At 38.0% G+C, this 16,771-nt stretch overlaps 1 protein-coding gene across 5 annotated transcripts in view; it reads right to left on the reverse strand.

Annotated features, from left to right (window-relative positions):
- GABPA (GA binding protein transcription factor subunit alpha) overlaps nucleotides 1–16,771 on the reverse strand; it is a 38,310-nt gene that overhangs the window by 14,637 nt on the left and 6,902 nt on the right. For 4 of the 5 annotated variants that reach the window (XM_019960247.2, XM_019960172.2, XM_019960323.2 and 1 more), the window contains exons 2-6: nucleotides 15,472–15,574; nucleotides 11,426–11,570; nucleotides 6,903–6,987; nucleotides 4,518–4,763; nucleotides 2,454–2,648 (exon numbers count right to left, since the gene is read on the reverse strand). In XM_019960247.2, coding sequence (XP_019815806.1) covers nucleotides 2,454–2,648; nucleotides 4,518–4,763; nucleotides 6,903–6,987; nucleotides 11,426–11,570; nucleotides 15,472–15,548 — 748 coding nt within the window. In that variant the 5' untranslated portion in view covers nucleotides 15,549–15,574. Of the gene's footprint in view, nucleotides 1–2,453; nucleotides 2,649–4,517; nucleotides 4,764–6,902; nucleotides 6,988–11,425; nucleotides 11,571–15,471; nucleotides 15,575–16,379; nucleotides 16,402–16,771 lie in introns of those variants that run through there. The other variant, XM_070786168.1, reaches the window with a different exon arrangement.

The following is a 16,771-nucleotide window of genomic DNA, read 5'->3' on the forward strand; positions in this document are numbered from 1 at the left end:
CAAATTCCTTCTCCAGCCCTCAAACCCTGGTCCCGCATAAAGGAAGCAGAGCCCTAAGGGGAAAAGCTCTACGGTGTATGGAGCAAGTTTATGCAAACTCTGAACACTGAAGGTATAAGGCAATTCTTTGTCCCAAAGAAAACACTCAGCAAACTGAGTTTTGTGCCTCTGGCCACAGAAGACATAGTCACACCAAGAAGGACACCTTAGAGAGCTGGGACTCCTGGAACATTTCCTAATTATCCTCTCCATGTATGGTAGGACTTGGATCAAGTTTCACTAGAAGGGAAACTGCAGGAGGCTGGTGGCCCGGGTGGGAAAACTAACACAAATACTTAAAAGAGGTCTGTCTGTTCAGTACTGCTTCTCCTTGATAAATCACTCAGGAACAGATAGTAAATGCTAGGTTACTAAGGACATGCTACAGACTTCACTCTACAAGAGGGGCCAGAGAGCTAGACTGTGCCCCAAGGAGCCTGTTCTGAGAAGCTTCTGCTGCTGCTAAGTCGCTTCAGTCGTGTCCAACTCTGTGTGACCCCATAGACGGCAGCCCACCAGGCTCCCCCGTCCCTCGGATTCTCCAGGCAAGAACACTGGAGTGGGTTGCCATTTCCTTCTTCAATGCATGAAAGTGAAAAGTGAAAGTGAAGTCGCTCAGTCGTGCCCGACTCTTCTCGACCCCATGGATTGAAGCCTACGAGGCTCCTCCATCCATGGGATTTTCCAGGCAAAAGTACTGGAGTGGGGTGCCATTGCCTTCTCCTCTGAGAAGCTAGGCTTGTGAATTACAGAAAGTCGATCAAACATAGCCTTACACATCACCCTACCCACTCCCAGATTCTGAGAGTTAGATTTCCAAACCCAATGGAATTTCCTTGCCAGGCAGAGCAAATAATCATGGCCAGATAAGCAAGGAATTCCTTAAGATATTTATGTAGGCCATGGGGCTGTTACTTTTGTAAACAAAACAATTCCAAAGCAGAGCTCTTCTGTAGAAGACCCATTCTACTGCAGGCAGATAGAAAGATATGTAAGATTTCTCACAGCCCCCTGTGCTGGGAAAAGCCTCTGAGTGAGCTTTAACATTTGAGAAGCCCTAGGAGAGCCACAGAGAAACAACGAAGTGCCGATCTGGGATAGACAGCAAAAATCATGAACTTGAGAAAAACCAAACTGCAGTCTAAACACTGTCCTTGTTTTATTCTTGAGAGTTCCTACAAGAAAATGTTTCTGTAAACATGACTCACATGTTAAAAACCTGAAATATTTCAGAATTTACCTTACTCATCTAAAAAGCTCTACAGAGAAGAAAACCTGTGACACCAAGGATAAACTTTCAACTAGAACATTCAACTTATTTATCTAATAGGAACTGAAACTAGAAATAAACCCTGTAAATGTAATTAATCTACTAAGTCTTTTCAATACTTTTCCTCCTAATATTTAAGAGAACCAACACAGGAGAGATACTGCCAATAAAACAATGAAGGAAAGACTCCCCACTGAGCTTATTTCTTATTCAACAGCAGATGAAATCCTAAGCATTAAATGACTGAAAAATCCCTCCACCAGAACTGTTCCCTAATTGCGTACACAGTAGGATGAAATGCTACCATTTATACTTTCATCCACAGTGATTATAAAAACAAAGTCAGCGTGTCCTAGTCACACATTCTGAAAAATTTGTTCTTTGGTCAGCGTTTCTGATTTATATAACAATGTCAAGGAATGGGTTACTACTAACATTTTAACAGTCACTGAAATATAACATGGATTAAAATTCAAACAAAATAATTTACATATATTTGAGCTCTTTTTGTTGGACAGCTTTAATCATCAAAATAATGTCTGTTGAGCAACATGGAAATACTGAAACCAGTGGCTTCCAATTCAAGATGGTGGGTTGCATACTTAAGTCTACTTCCCCTTTCTCCCTTAAAATCCCATTCGACTAAAAGAAATTTTAAAAGATTTAATCCCCATAATGAAGAGGATGAGAGAGAAGCCATCTGTGAACAAATAATCATAAACTTCTAAAAGATGAGCATCGGTGAAAGAACTGACTGATGAACCAGAAGTCAACAACTAGAATATACGAACAGAGCTAACTGCAAGGCACAGAATCTTACTTGGATAGAACAGAACTTGGAGTCTAGTGTTAGTCTGCCTGGGTTTGGATCCTGGGTCTGCCACACCCTAGTTCTATAACCTTGTGGGGGCTCTCTAAGCCTCAGATTCCTATCTGAAGAAATAAGGAAAGTAATGATCTCTGGCTTTAGTTTAAGATTAAATGAGATAATACATATAAATTCTCAGCACATCACAGCCTTACACAATAAATGTTAATTATTACTGCTGTTAGCAATGAACAATTAAGATGAAAACAAAGTTATAAAGAAATACAAGTAAACTTAAGTTATAATGCAAAAAAGATAATAGTTTCAATTTTATACATTTTCGAAGAAGTTCCAGATGACTCCAGAGAATTTCTCCCCGAGGAACTCGCTGAAAAAAATCTTCTTGGCTGAGACTACAGAGTTCTCTTCCAGAAATATTCAGTGTAGTGAGGTCTATATCAGTCATGCTGAATTCCTTCATTACCCAAACCACCCAATGCAGGACTTGGTCCGTGGACCATTGTATGGGATCTAAAGACAAAAATATTACCATTAGCCTAGTTGCATCTTAGATATTACAATTTACAGTTAACTTGTCAACACACACAAAAACACACAGATAAAATCCAGACAGGTTTCCCCTCCCCCCACCCAAGTAAGTAAACTCATTATATGAAATAAAAAGATGCTTACACTCCATTTTCTTCTTAGCTCCTTTTCAACTCCTTAATCTAAAATTTGATGGGTTCACGTGTTTCTACATCAGTTAGTTTGGAATTTTATTAAGAAAAAACAAAATGCACAACTGCTCTCCAGTGAGCCAAATGGAAGAATAAAATACATGATTACTTTGCAGGAAATGCCCCCTCACCAAGTTAATATTCAGTTTTTTCCATTTCTGCAATGTTTATTTCTTATAATTCAGTTTTGTGTCTCCAACAGCTATTTGTATTGAAATCCACCAATGAGCCCCTGATGACCAAATTTAGTAGATACTACTCAGCCAGCATTCTTTGACTTTCTCAGCAGCATCGAGACTTGTGACCATCTAAAACTCCTCCTCAATTTCAATGGCACTAGATATGTACTGGAGAAGGAAATGGCAACCCACTCCAGTGTTCTTGCCTGGAGAATCCGAGGGATGGGGGAGCCTGGTGGGCTGCCGTCTATGGGGTCGCACAGAGTCGGACACAACTGAAGTGACTTAGCAGCAGCAGCAGCACATATGTACAGTTCTTATTTTTCTTCTATCTGGTAAGCTATTTCATGTCTCCCCAACGTCCTGTTCCTCAACCCTGAATGTGGACAAGGTTCAGCACTGTGTTATCATTCCTTTTCTCTCTCTTCACCAGAGATTACACCTACTTGTATGACTTTAATACAAACTCAGTGTGACTTTGTCCCAGATAACACCTTTATCTCCAGTCCAAATCTTGTGCCCCTGAAACTACTTTCTGGTGACCCTCAACTGAATATGTACTCTTGAAAATCAAGCACTATCAACACTTTCCCTTGAAAAATCTTTCCAGTACCAGACTTTCCTACCTTCCCCACAAAGGTTTAGAAAGCATGGACTGTCTTTCTTACGCACTACTGAAAGCCCAGCATTTACCATGGTGCCTAGCTCAGGAAATATGAAGATGTAACCAATTCTTATCAATATTATTATTGCCTAGTCACCCTAGCTTGAGAAGTTAGATAAATATTCGACTCTCCCCTCTCTATCCTCATGCAATCCATCAACCAGCTGATCAGTCCTATCACTATTTTGATTCATCTCCTTTCTGCTCCCACAGCAATCACCTGGTCTAGGCTAACCTAAATGTTATTACCTAGCACAAGTAAACTACCCGCTCCAACTTACGTCACATCCCACTGCCACATTCATTTTCAATTGTCACCTGCATCAATCAAAATCAATTCTATAATGCTACAGAATAACTCCTCACCCACTGTATCTTCTCACTACTCAGCACACTCCCACCTGTCAGCTTTGCACAAACAGCTCCTGTCTCGAATGTCCGGAAGTTTCCTTGTCTACAATAAACTCTCCCAATTTTCCCCCAGATCACTATGATCCCTTTGAGATTCTAGTAGTATGTTTCTTTTATACCAGTTATTGACAACTTAAAACATGTCACCTTTATGGAAACTACTTCTTTTCATTTACTGTTTCTCTCTTTAACTAAATTATGAATGCCCTAAGGGCAGGATTTTTTAAAAAATGTATATCATTGTATTCCCAGCACCATCATCTATTAACAGTCCAAAAAAAAGATACACAGAAAATCTGTTTCCTAAAAGTTCTATATTTAAAATGGATAACTTATTCACCATAGTGTTTTCTATGTCAAGCCTAAATATTATTCTACCGAACATAATTATTACGTATTTTATTACCATAGGGTATCCCAAGACGCTCTTGCTCTTTCCTATAACCTTCCAGCGCAGCCGCCCATCGCGTCACTTGTTCTGACGTTTCATCTGAGATGGTCGTGATGTGCTTTGTGCCATCAAGAGTTATCACTTGAGCCTCCTCAACAAGATGTGCTTCTGCTTCCGCATGGTGAGCATCTGGATCAATAACTACTTCAACCGTTTCCGCAGGTTTAACAATTTCCAGGATATTTAGCTTTGGTTCAATTCCTTAACAATTAAAAAAAAAGTATATCTAAGTGAAAACACGAAAGTAACACAGCAAAATTTAGTTTAGTTTATGTGTTCTCAAGTAGTAGAGCAAAACTCCACGTTAAATATTTTTAGCATTATGTCTAGAGAACTTGAACAGATTTCTATTAAATGACAAAAACAACAATTGAACAGAACTTGGGTAGATCACAGGACAGTACTGTATCAGTATTAATTTCCTGATTTTGATAACTGTGGTCCTGTAAAAAAATTCTTTGTTTTGGAAAACACACACACTAATGTATTTAGAGACAGAAAAAAAATCATGTCTACATCTTATTCTTAACCAGGTCAAAAAAATAATGTGGGGATGAGGAAGAGACAGAATAAAGCAATGTAATAATAAAAGTTAACATTTGGGGAATCTGGGAATTCTATTATTATACTTGGAATTTTTCTATAAATCTAAAATAATTTAAGACCACCACCACCATGCATACAAACACACACACCTTACCTACAGAGAAAAAGAACCAACATGTAACAGGAAATTAAAACTACACTAGGAAGAGTATAAATGAGTAGCTACTCATCTTTAAAAGTTAAAAAGTCTTTCTAAGCTAACTAAAATTATTTACTGACTCCTTGTCTTTTTAGAAGACAAAGTACATGTTTTAAAACTAGCCCTTTATGAAATAATCATAGTTACTAATGGTAAGATGACAGTTCTAAGAAACTATCATACAACATAACGGCTACTGTTTGCTGACTGATTTAGTTATAATCTACATCAAAATTTAATCAAAGTGTACTTGAAAGAAAAAATAAAACTCAATTTCATTATTGTGAAGTTCAATCTCAAAAGCTGTATTACAGAAAAATATACTGCTTTCATTCATTAGGTGGTGTAAACAGAAGTTGCTTTTTTCAAATGTTCATGAGAAAAAAAGACAGCAAGTTTTGAAAAAAAAAATTTTCCTAAAAATTATTTGTTAATTCCCCCATCAAATTTCATCAAGTCAACTCTTCTTAAACACACTTGCACTGAGAGGTCACTAAGCTTTTAAAGATAAAAAATAAAGACTGATTTTTCTTTCCTAATTCCAACAATAGGAAAATTCTGGGGAAATTAAGGATCATAAGTAGGTAATTACGACTTTCATAATGTGGAAAAAAACTTTGATTTGTGAAACATAACTGTAAACAATATAATGTGTTCCACCTGATTCACTGGAAACGACTGTGATGCTGGCAAAGAGAGAAAGCAAAAAGAGAAAGGGGCAGCAGAGGATGAGACGGTTACAAAGCATCACTAACTCAATGGATATGAATTTGAGCAAACTCCAGGAGACAGTGGAGGACAGAGGAGCCTGGCATGCTGCAGTCCACGGGGCTGCAAAGAGTCAAACATGACTAAGCAACTGAACAACAACAAATAACATGTTCAGAGATTAAAATTAGTCTAAAACTCTGGTCAGAAATCCCAATAAGCCCATTTAAAAAACTAAAATTCAATCTACCAAAAATGGTTTCCCAATTTTCTAACTTGTGTATTTGCAAAGACCAGTAAAATACTGTGTGGATATGGTTGACTGGGTCACCCCACAGCCTTTGCAAATTCCTCTCTGTGTGCTAAACTGCAGAGACTAGACTTCCGTGCAGGAATACAGATGTGACTTAGGTTCCAGAAGTACTGGCATGAGCGTTCTACTTGGAAATGAGTTAAGAGGGGACAAGCAATCCATCGTTGGCTGATGTGGATCACTGTAAAGGGAGCATAGTTCCAAGTCAACAGCTATAGTGATGCCTTTCAGATCTGGCATTTTCCAGATCCCAGCATAGCAGCAGCTTCCTTGGCAGTTCAGTTCTGCAGTGTGGCTGAGGCACTTCTAGAAAGTCAACTGGCACATGTTCTTCCAGCCCTCCCTGGGATTCTGTTATTTACTATCCTATAATATATCCTTTCCTGATTAAAGCAGGCAGAATGTGTTATACAATTTGCTTCATCCTGACAGATAAAACAATGAAAAGCATGAATATTTAACTATAAAGTCACATTAACTAACTTAGACAATCATCTAAAACTTTTAAAACTGAGTTCCCATATTAGAAAAACACGAGTTAAATTTTTAAATGACAACACTAAAATTAACTTACCTTGGTAAGAAATTACCTGTACACTAAGCTGTACAGTTCCATCTGTCTTTACTCCTTGGTCAAATAAACTTCGTTCTGGATCCAGCTAAACATGGGTAAAAGGATTAAGATTATTTTAGCTCAGTCATCTGGTTTAATATAAATGGATGTGCCAAATAGGACTTAATTACTGAGGTATACTAATTAAATTGCAAGAACACACTTAATTATTCAAGTTGTCGTATCATTTAATTCTCTGCCAAAACTGAAAAGGATTTCACCACTGTGGGTAGCAATTAGGGACAACACAAATAGGACTTGTTTAAATAGTGGTTTTCTCTAGCTCTGGAGTCTAGTTTAGAATTTTAAATAATGCCAAAAGGCAAATATTATTTCTGCAGAAGTATTTCTGGTAGAAGATAATGCAAGTTATCTGCCATGAAGGGTTTTTTATTAGGGGGGACAATTTATACAAATTTATTTATATACTTCTTGCCAAATCTCTTCATAACCAAGGATACACATTTAAGATCAGGGTTAATTCAATTTCTGATCATGAAGTTAATAAAGTTAAAGGACTTACAACCATACTACCTGACCTAGCTATGAATATCTTTAGTCATAGTTCTACATCCTTTCGGTACCTTTCAGTATCAGTGCTTTTGAATGCATTTCACACAAATGGCAAAAAGAACTTCTGACTTCTGGGCATTTTATCAAGTTTAAAAACATGTTTCTGTTAAATTATTTTGAATAAGGTGTATTTCTGTGTATACATACAGCTGGAGATACAAAGTCCTCCCACTTTTATTCCTAGAATTCAGCCAATATGGGAATCATGGTACAAACGTATTTTCTAAAATGAAAAACGCCATACATATAAAGCCTAAAGTCTTAAGTGACTGCATCTAACTTAAATACAGACAAGACAAACTGTGTAACCCTGCAGATAGACTGGTCAAACGTGGCAGCTGCACTCCTTAATACAACAGTCTCTGTGTGACATTTTGCTAAAAATTCTCCTGAGAATTCTCCCCTCTCTAGTAGACACTGGTAATGGTATTATCGACTAGAAGCTAAAGCCTGTGTAACTCTGAAACAGGATTCCCAGGTACTGAGCATACTAGCTGACACAAGAGCTGGCGCAAGGACAAAACTCAAGCATGGTATTTGATCTTGGGTCATATTCCTTAGAGAAGCGCAACTCAATTGTTGTTCATCAGCTTTAAAGTCAGCACTTACTGAAAACATAAAAGCATTTGTATTTGTATTACACAAGTGGAAAGCATTCTGACTCCAACTATATTTGCTTTAAATGATATGGAAAACAGAAGTTGCTATCCTCATATTCTTTTTGAAGAGAGGAAGGGAGACAGGAAGAAATGAAAAATGCCCTAGATCCAGAGCTAGTTCTGAATTCTTCAATACTACAATTTATGCATATTCCCATTTATTCAGCCAATATCCACTTATTTATTTATTGGTGGTAAGGAAGGTTTGCTTTATTTGGGATGCTGGCAATCGGTGGTGAGCAGACTCCTATCCAAAGGCTGACAATCAGTGGACAAGAGCTTTTATAGATGCAAGGAGAGGGCTACATGCAAAAACAGTACAGTCAGCTCTGATAGTCATCTTGAAACTGGACATTGGTGGTGTGACCGGTATCATCTTGGTTGTTTTAAGTACAGTTAATCTTAGTTCCAGGGTCAGTAGGTTCCCATTTTCTTAAGGTCAATTCTTGGAATTGTGGCAGCTTATGGTGTGGCTACAGTCTGGTTATCATGTAGTTAAACTTCTTCCACCTGGTGGGGGTTTTAGTATCTATAAGACAGCTCATAGGATATGATAGCCCTTGAGAAAGAACTAAAGGTCCTTGACTTTGCTTAGTGACTAAATTATTTTTGTTTTGTCATGACTGTTTTCCTTTGTTTCTGCATTTTCTCCTTCTCTGATTAAACTTATTCTTTGGCTAAAGTTTTTTCCACGGACAAAAAGGCAGGCTGAGGACATGGGAGGCAAGGCCCGGTGCATTGTTATTCAGGCGCTCAGCCCTGTGCCACTCTTTGTTACCCCATGGACTGCAGCACGCCAGGCCTCCCTGTCCTTCACGATCTCCCAGAATTTGCTCAAACTTGTGTCCATTGAGTTGATGATGCCATCCAACCATCATCCTCTGTCGCCCTCTTCTCCTCCTGCCTTCAATCTTTCCAAGCATCAAGGTATTTCCAATGAATCAGCTCTTTGCATCAGGTGGCCAAAGTATTAGAGTTTTAGCTTCAGCGTCAGTCCTTCCAATGAATATTCAGGGTCAGTTTCCTTTAGGATTGACTGGTTTGATTTCCTTGCTGTCCAAGGGATTCTCAGGAATCTGCTCCAGCACAATCCCCTGGGGGCCTAGTGGTTAGGATTTAGCTCTGTCACTGCTATGGCCCAGGTTTGATCCCTTCAACCAATATTTATTGAGATCCTATGATAGCTTGGCTACTTTGCAGGTTAAAACTTTCATTTTAGATAGGTCAGGTATTATAAGAGCAGCAACAAATGTCAGAGCTAAAAGACAAGAGATTGAGTCCAAATTCCCCTTAATTTTACACGTAAGAAAAAACAAGGTAAGTCTAGTGACACTGAATTATGCAAGGAAAACTTTCCTAAAATGTCAGCCTCAAACAAGTGAAGACAGTTCTATAGTTACAGTAGGCCTCGGTTCAAATTCCAATGCACCCCACTACACTGGGCAAATTATTTAATTTAAATCTCAGTTGCTACATCTGCAGATTATGATTAAGAATATGCCAACTTCAAAGACCGCTGTCAAGAATGAGATAATTTAGAAATGTCTTACAACCATATAACTCTAGTTCACCAATTTATTTTCTGGCTGCACCTCACAGCATGCAGAACTTCCCTGACGAGGGAACATCCCCTGCAGTGGAGGTGTGGAGTCTTAACCACTGGACCACTAGGGAAGCCCTGGTTCAGTTATTTTTAATGGCTGCCTTGAATTCTAATCAACAGAATTTATTTATCTCATTCCCTATTTTTGGATCATTTGAGATATTTTTAGTTTATGTACAGCTATGCAATGTACGCCTTTGCTCACTGAGGGGAGTACTTAAAAAAATTCCTTGAGGAAAGCTGCTAAATATTTCACATTCAACATTAAGACACTAAATACTAAGTTACCTTCCAAAAAGATTATGTTAATTCACCCCTATGAATTATGTTATGAATTATGTTAATTCACAGCTGAGAAAAGAAAAACCTTAAATCACAATATTATTAGACTCACATATATTCTCTTTAGAAGAGCAACTTCCCTCCTCTCCTCCCCTAATATTTATTAGACTTACTGCGGAAAAAAAGTATGGTTAGATGGCAACTAAAATTCATGAATTTCATCAAAACATTTCAAGTTATTCTACATCAGTATTTTATTTAAAAACAGAGGAGATATATGATTTGAATTTTTAAAAAACTAAAGCAGAAGTTCTGATTTGTGGAATAGCTATAATACAAAGCAGAGCGGGGAGGAGTGAAGAATAAACCAAACCAAACATTTGAAAAGATGACATGATATATGTAAGACAGCATTAGAAAAACAAAATAAATCTCTAGTACTTATTCATATGTTCAAGAAAGGTCTGAAGAAACTATTTGAGCAACCCTATATAGGCAACTCGGAGAAGGCAATGGCACCCCACTCCAGTACCTCTTGCTTGGAAAATCCCATGGACGGGGGAGCCTGTTAGGCTGCAATCCATGGGGTCACTAAGAGTCGGACACGACTGAGCGACTTCACTTTCACTTTTCACTTTCATGCATTGGAGAAGGAATGGCAGCCCACTCCAGTGTTCTTGCCTGGAGAATCCCAGGGATGGGGGAGCCTGGTGGGCTGCCATCTATGGGGTCGCACAGAGTCGGAAACGACTGAAGTGACTTAGCATAGCATATAGGCAACTACTTTTTATACATAAAAATACTCCCTTTCTTGAAAGAATACCATAAAACATGACTATAAATATGCTGCAAACCACAGGTAAACTCCTATTGCAACAGTCTCCAAGAAATATACATATAGTGGTAAATTTTTATCCAAAACTTACTGCTGGAGCAAACAAAGATGGAAGGGAATATAAAATCATTTGGTCAAAAATCTAAAAAAGGAGGAAACGAATGTACAAACAAGTTAAAAGTTAGTTAGAAACAGGATGTGAGGGCACAGTTCTTCAACTTCCAAGGTCAATGTGCAGAAGCTACGTTTAAGCTCTGATTAAACTGTATTTAAACTTCCCACTTTACATTTGTCCAGGTAAAAAAGCAAAGTTTGATTTATTACTCAATCTTTTAAAAATAATTCTAAGTGGAAGAAATGTTTCTGAAAGAACTCTATTTCTAAATGCTTACATTTTATAAAAATATAGGCCAAATGGAGAGAAAGGGGAGATAAAGGCTATAGTTAGAAAAGGCCAACAGTAACAACAAAGCCATTTCTAATGCAGACGTAAATGCTGAAATATAAATCTCAAAAAATAAAATAATAATACCTGGATATCTTGCAGGCAAATTTCGTGAGCATCCAAAGAACACTGCAGTCTTGGTTCTAGTAGTTTCTTTAAATTGCCTATTGGCTCATTGATGTCTATGGCCTGACTTACACATTCAGCTGGAGTGTAGGTCTGTTCTACAATGCTGAAGAATACAGTGTTAGAGGACCCAATGTTAAAGAATGTAATGGTTAACAATTACCTTCTTACCCTGGATATTAACCCAACAATATGTTCAAAACAAAATTCAACTCCAAAACACATTTCTGGTCTTTGAAACTCATTTCTGCACAGACACCTTTTATAGTGGTAGGCTCATCATCAACTAGTGTTGCCAAACTTAATAACGAATCACATTACACAAGGAAATGCAAGCTTGAAATTTAAGGCACCTTTGCAAATAGACCACATCATACACACACATACACGCACGTACTTGTGTGTGTGTGCATACTAATATTGCTTACACTAAAATATTTAAGGGGAAATGTCTGCATTTATATTTCCAAGTTATTTTGAAGAATTTCAGGCTCAGAAAGGAATATAAAAAGTCTCCTCAAAACTTGTATGGTATCTCTACTTCCCAAAATCAACACAATAATACAAGTCATAAGATATGAAAATACAGGTTATATAAAATATTTTCCATCTAATCTGAAAACTACTGGTTATAATCAGTCTAGATTCACCTTAAAAAGTTATATTCTTCCTTTAAAACTTTCTACGTGCTCTTTTGCATTTTTACTTCATATTCTGCTAAGTCACTTCAGTCGTGTCCCACTCTGTGCAACCCCATAGACGGCAGCCCACCAGGCTCCTCCATCCCTGGGATTCTCTAGGCAAGAACACTGAAGTGGGTTGCCATTTCCTTCTCCAACTTCATATTCTAAGTTCTACAAAAAACCGTTAAGTTCCTTAAGAGTAAAATCTTTGGTAAGTAATTTTATATATCTTTTGTGAATCCTTACTTGAGGCCAAATGGAAAGTAGATACCAGTAAGTATTTGCTGAATTGGTAAATCTACAATTCAATCAAGTTTCACATGTTTAATTTAAATACGGTTTAAATCTCACTTATAGTTGTCAAAAAGTGTGTCCTTAAAAATTTGTCATTACATTTTCACATAAATTCCAAGTATAATTCAATAAATACATAATATTCAGTGAATATATGTAGCCTAAATTCCTAAAACTTAAAATTTATAAAAGAGACCACTCATGACTGAAAAAAAATTATATTAAAATAATAAACATTATTATTACTATTTGTTAAGGTAAATTTGTTAAGGGTCTTTTGGCTATGTAAATATTTTCACAAACTCTTCAGCTATAGCAGAGTGGGCTATATATATATATTTTTTGGTAACAATAATCTTTACAAGAGTCAGATGTCACTTTAACACAGATTTTTAAGGACCCATTTTACATAGGATCAACATTTAAAACATTTTTTAACATTCTGTTGCCATCATTTAAACCTTGGGAGATCCATATAAAAAAATCTGATTACCAATTTCCCTTGAGAAAATGTGGATGATCTCACATCACTGGATCAACATTCCTGCATAGCACTCTGCTACAGCTAGAAACTCTAACTGCTCGTTTCACATAGCTACTCCCCAAGTCAACAGTAACTACAATCACAGTAACTACCAACCTCTTACGGGAGACATCAACAAAGGTTTTCTCTACGAAGTCAAACAGTAAAAACTTTACACTCTGTGGATCATTTATACATACATGTGTGTACAAAAACATAAATATACTCATGTCAGGCTTCAAGACAGCTCAAATGATCCTCACCTTCTAATATTTACAGCTTTTTACAGTTCCCTCCCAAACTGTCCCAAGGCTGGACTGTGTGACCAAAGGACTACGGCAGAGTGATACAAGTATTGCTTCTTAGATTAACTTATTTAAAAAGACACTGGTGAATGCTCCCTCGGACCATTTGCTTCAGGGAAAGCCAGCCGCATGTGGCGAGCAGCCCTACACAGAAGCCCATATGCTGAGGAAGTGAACGGCCCTGTCACCGGTCTTATGAGTGATTTTAGAAACAGATATGCTACCGTCAGCCAACACTTCAGATGACTGTAGCCCAGACAGACAGCTTAACTGCAAGCTCTTGAGAGTCTCTGAGCCAGAACCAAGCAGCTAACTGACTGGATGAGGGGCTTCTGACTCTGAGAAACTCTGTGCAAGAATAACTGTTGGGTGTTTTAAGCTGTGAAGTTCTGGAGTAACGTGTTACATAAATGAGCGTATGTATGTATGTATATACAGCCTATTGTTTCTTCTGCTGGAGAAAATAGCATAATCAAACATGCTAAAAAGCTCCATTCAAAACTTAATGTCTCCTGTGCAGTCACATCAAGGTATTTTAGACCTTTTTGGCCAGGAAAATGTTTCCATGCCAGGGCATGATGGGCGAGGACAGGGTGGGGGGTTACTAAAACGAGGTTTGTATTTTGAGCCAGAGCAAGACATCTTGCCTGAGCAGATGAAGTGGCCTGAGTAACCATGGCTTCATGAGTAATCATGGCCACAGGGCAGAAGAGCTGCTAATTAACTGGCACAAAAATCTCAATTATGCAAGACAGAAAAGTTGCAAAAGATCTATTGCACAAGATTGTGCCTACAGCTGACAATACTGTATGGTACACTTAAAAATTTACTGAGGGCAGATACTGTGTTAAATGTTCTTACCACAATAAAATAGTAATTTTTAAACAATTTAGGTCTTTCATCTCAGCTGCACGCTCAACTTTAAGCAAGCTACTCAACCTTAGTAATCTGTCTATTCCCACTGGAGTTCTACTGAAGCTCTGCAGCACTCTTCAGCCCCTTTTACTTTTACTACATTATCTCAGCTCTTGCTTTCCAGAGTAAACTAGGACCATTAGTGATTACCTTCCTTGTCCTTGACTCCCAAATCCCTCTTTTCAGTCATATTCTCTCCTTGGATCCTGAACTCATTACCACTGCCCACCTTCCTTAATGGAGTAAGCAGTATTCTATTACTATTCCAAAAACTAACACCTTTCACTTCTCTATATGCTTAGTACTATGATGGCTCACGACTAACCTAGACAGCATATTAAAAAGCAGAGACATTACTTTGCCGACAAAGGTTCGTCTAGTCAAAGCTATGGTTTTTCCAGTAGTCGTGTATGGATGTGAGAGCTGGACTATAAAGAAAGCTGAGCACCGAAGAACTGATGCTTTTGAACTGTGGTGTTGGAGGAGACTCTTGAGAGTCTTTCAGTCCAAGGACTGCGAGGAGATCAAACCAGTCAATCCTAAAGGAAATCAGTACTGAATATTCACTGGAAGGACGGATGCTGAAGCTGAAGCTCCAATACTCTGGCCAACTGATGCAAGGACCTGACTCACTGGACAAGACCCTGATGCTGGGAAAGATTGAGGGCAGGAGGAGAAGGGGACGACAGAGGACGAGATGTTGGATAGCATCACTGACTCGATGGACATGAGTTTCAGCAAGCTCTGGGAGTTGGTGATGGACAGGGAGGCCTGGCTTGCTGCAGTCCATAGGGTCGCAAAGAGTCAGACAGGATTAAGCAACTGAATTGCCTGCCTGCCTGCCTGATGATGGCTCATACAGCTGTGTGTTTCTTCAAATATAAGGTAGTCTCTACCAGGGCAGATTAGAGTCTCATTTATTGATGTACTCCTGATAGTTACTATTTGTTGAACTAGTTCAGGCTGTGAATTAAACTCTTGCTGAAATAAAAGAAATCAGCACTGACAAAAGGAAAAAGAATCCAACAGTGTCCGAAGGGTAGAAACCACCACAATCAATTGCTTGACCATTATTAGCTATGCTTACTACCATCTTTAGTTTAAAACTATCTTTTCCTTCCAGCTACAAAGCCATTAAGTCAGAGGAAAAACGCAATACATTATCCCTCAAAATGCTGGGGTCAGTTGGGAAGATTAAAAAAAAACGGTCCTCAAAGAACTTGGCTATTCTTATTTTAATTAGGCATGTTGATAATATAAAAAATAGTAAATTAAAAAAATACCAACCTTTCTTCTGTGCACTCTGCTTTCTCTGTTCCATCAATCTCGATTTCTATCAGCTCCTCTGCTTCTCTTTTCGTCATGGCTGAAGTATTTCAAAAGTTCAGCCCTACAAGAGTTAAATTTTAAGACATTCTGAAACGCATAAGCAGACACGTTACACAAGAAGTAAAGACCCAATTCAAATAAAAGCCGAGGGTAAGCAGAAGAGGAGGAAGCAATCTTCACATATAAAAGAAAATCCACAAGCAATATTTATAAACCAGTTTTTGTTTAAATGGTGTTTACCAGTCTGACATGACATCAATATCATTCCCTTGGATTTACTGGGATGTTTTTGACCCTAGTCTCAGTCAACAAATTAATTAAGATTACTTCAAAATCAAGTGAAAGGCATGTCGACGGTTATTACAGCAGTTCGGTCTTAATAACAGATTTAAACCTGCACCTTAAAAATCAACATGGGAATTCCCAGTGGTTAGGACTCTGCACTTCCACTGCAGTGGGCCTGAGTTTGATCCCTGGTGAGGGAACTAAGATAATCACATGCCACACAGCATGGTGGGGGTGAGGGGGATCAACATGGAGTTGAAAAATTTACAACTGTCCAGCTAAAAAGCTGTACTTTATTAGCAGAGTTTACTGTAAACCACTATTGACAGAGTAAGCTAAATTAAAAATTAGCTAATTAAAAATTAACCCAAGCTATGATTTATGTTACAAATTACATACTTTATACATGCCAGTACAATATTCTCAAATGGCAAAATAAAGTAACAAAATCACAGATATGTGAATTATTGCCCTGATTACACACTAGAATTATTTATGATTATTTTTCAGATGTGGTTTTATACCTTTTAATCAAACTATTACATCAGTTTTTAATTCTCACATGTAAAAATTTTACTTACATTAAACTTCCATTGATTTTTGTACCATTGATACATTATGTGCCATTCTGTACCATTTGCACTACCAATACTAAAACGTTATAATTTTATAAAATGCTAAGTAATGTATAAAATAGCTGCATATGTTGGCATTCCTTTATGGCCATTTCCAAGGTGTTAATGCTGTAAGTTGCAGGTTGTTACTACTTCACTTTGCACGCATGCTCAGTCGGTCAGTTGTGTCTGACTATTAGAGACCCCACGGACTGTAGCCTGCCAGACTCCTCTGTCCATGGTATTCCCCAGGCAGGAATATTGGGGTGGGTTGCCATTTCTTCCTCCAGGGGATCTTCTGACCCAGGGACTGAACTCACATCTCTTGTATCTCCTGCACTGGCAGACAAGATTCTTTA

Source organism: Bos indicus, chromosome 1 (assembly GCF_029378745.1).
Source record: "Bos indicus isolate NIAB-ARS_2022 breed Sahiwal x Tharparkar chromosome 1, NIAB-ARS_B.indTharparkar_mat_pri_1.0, whole genome shotgun sequence".
Taxonomy (NCBI): domain Eukaryota; kingdom Metazoa; phylum Chordata; class Mammalia; order Artiodactyla; family Bovidae; genus Bos; species Bos indicus.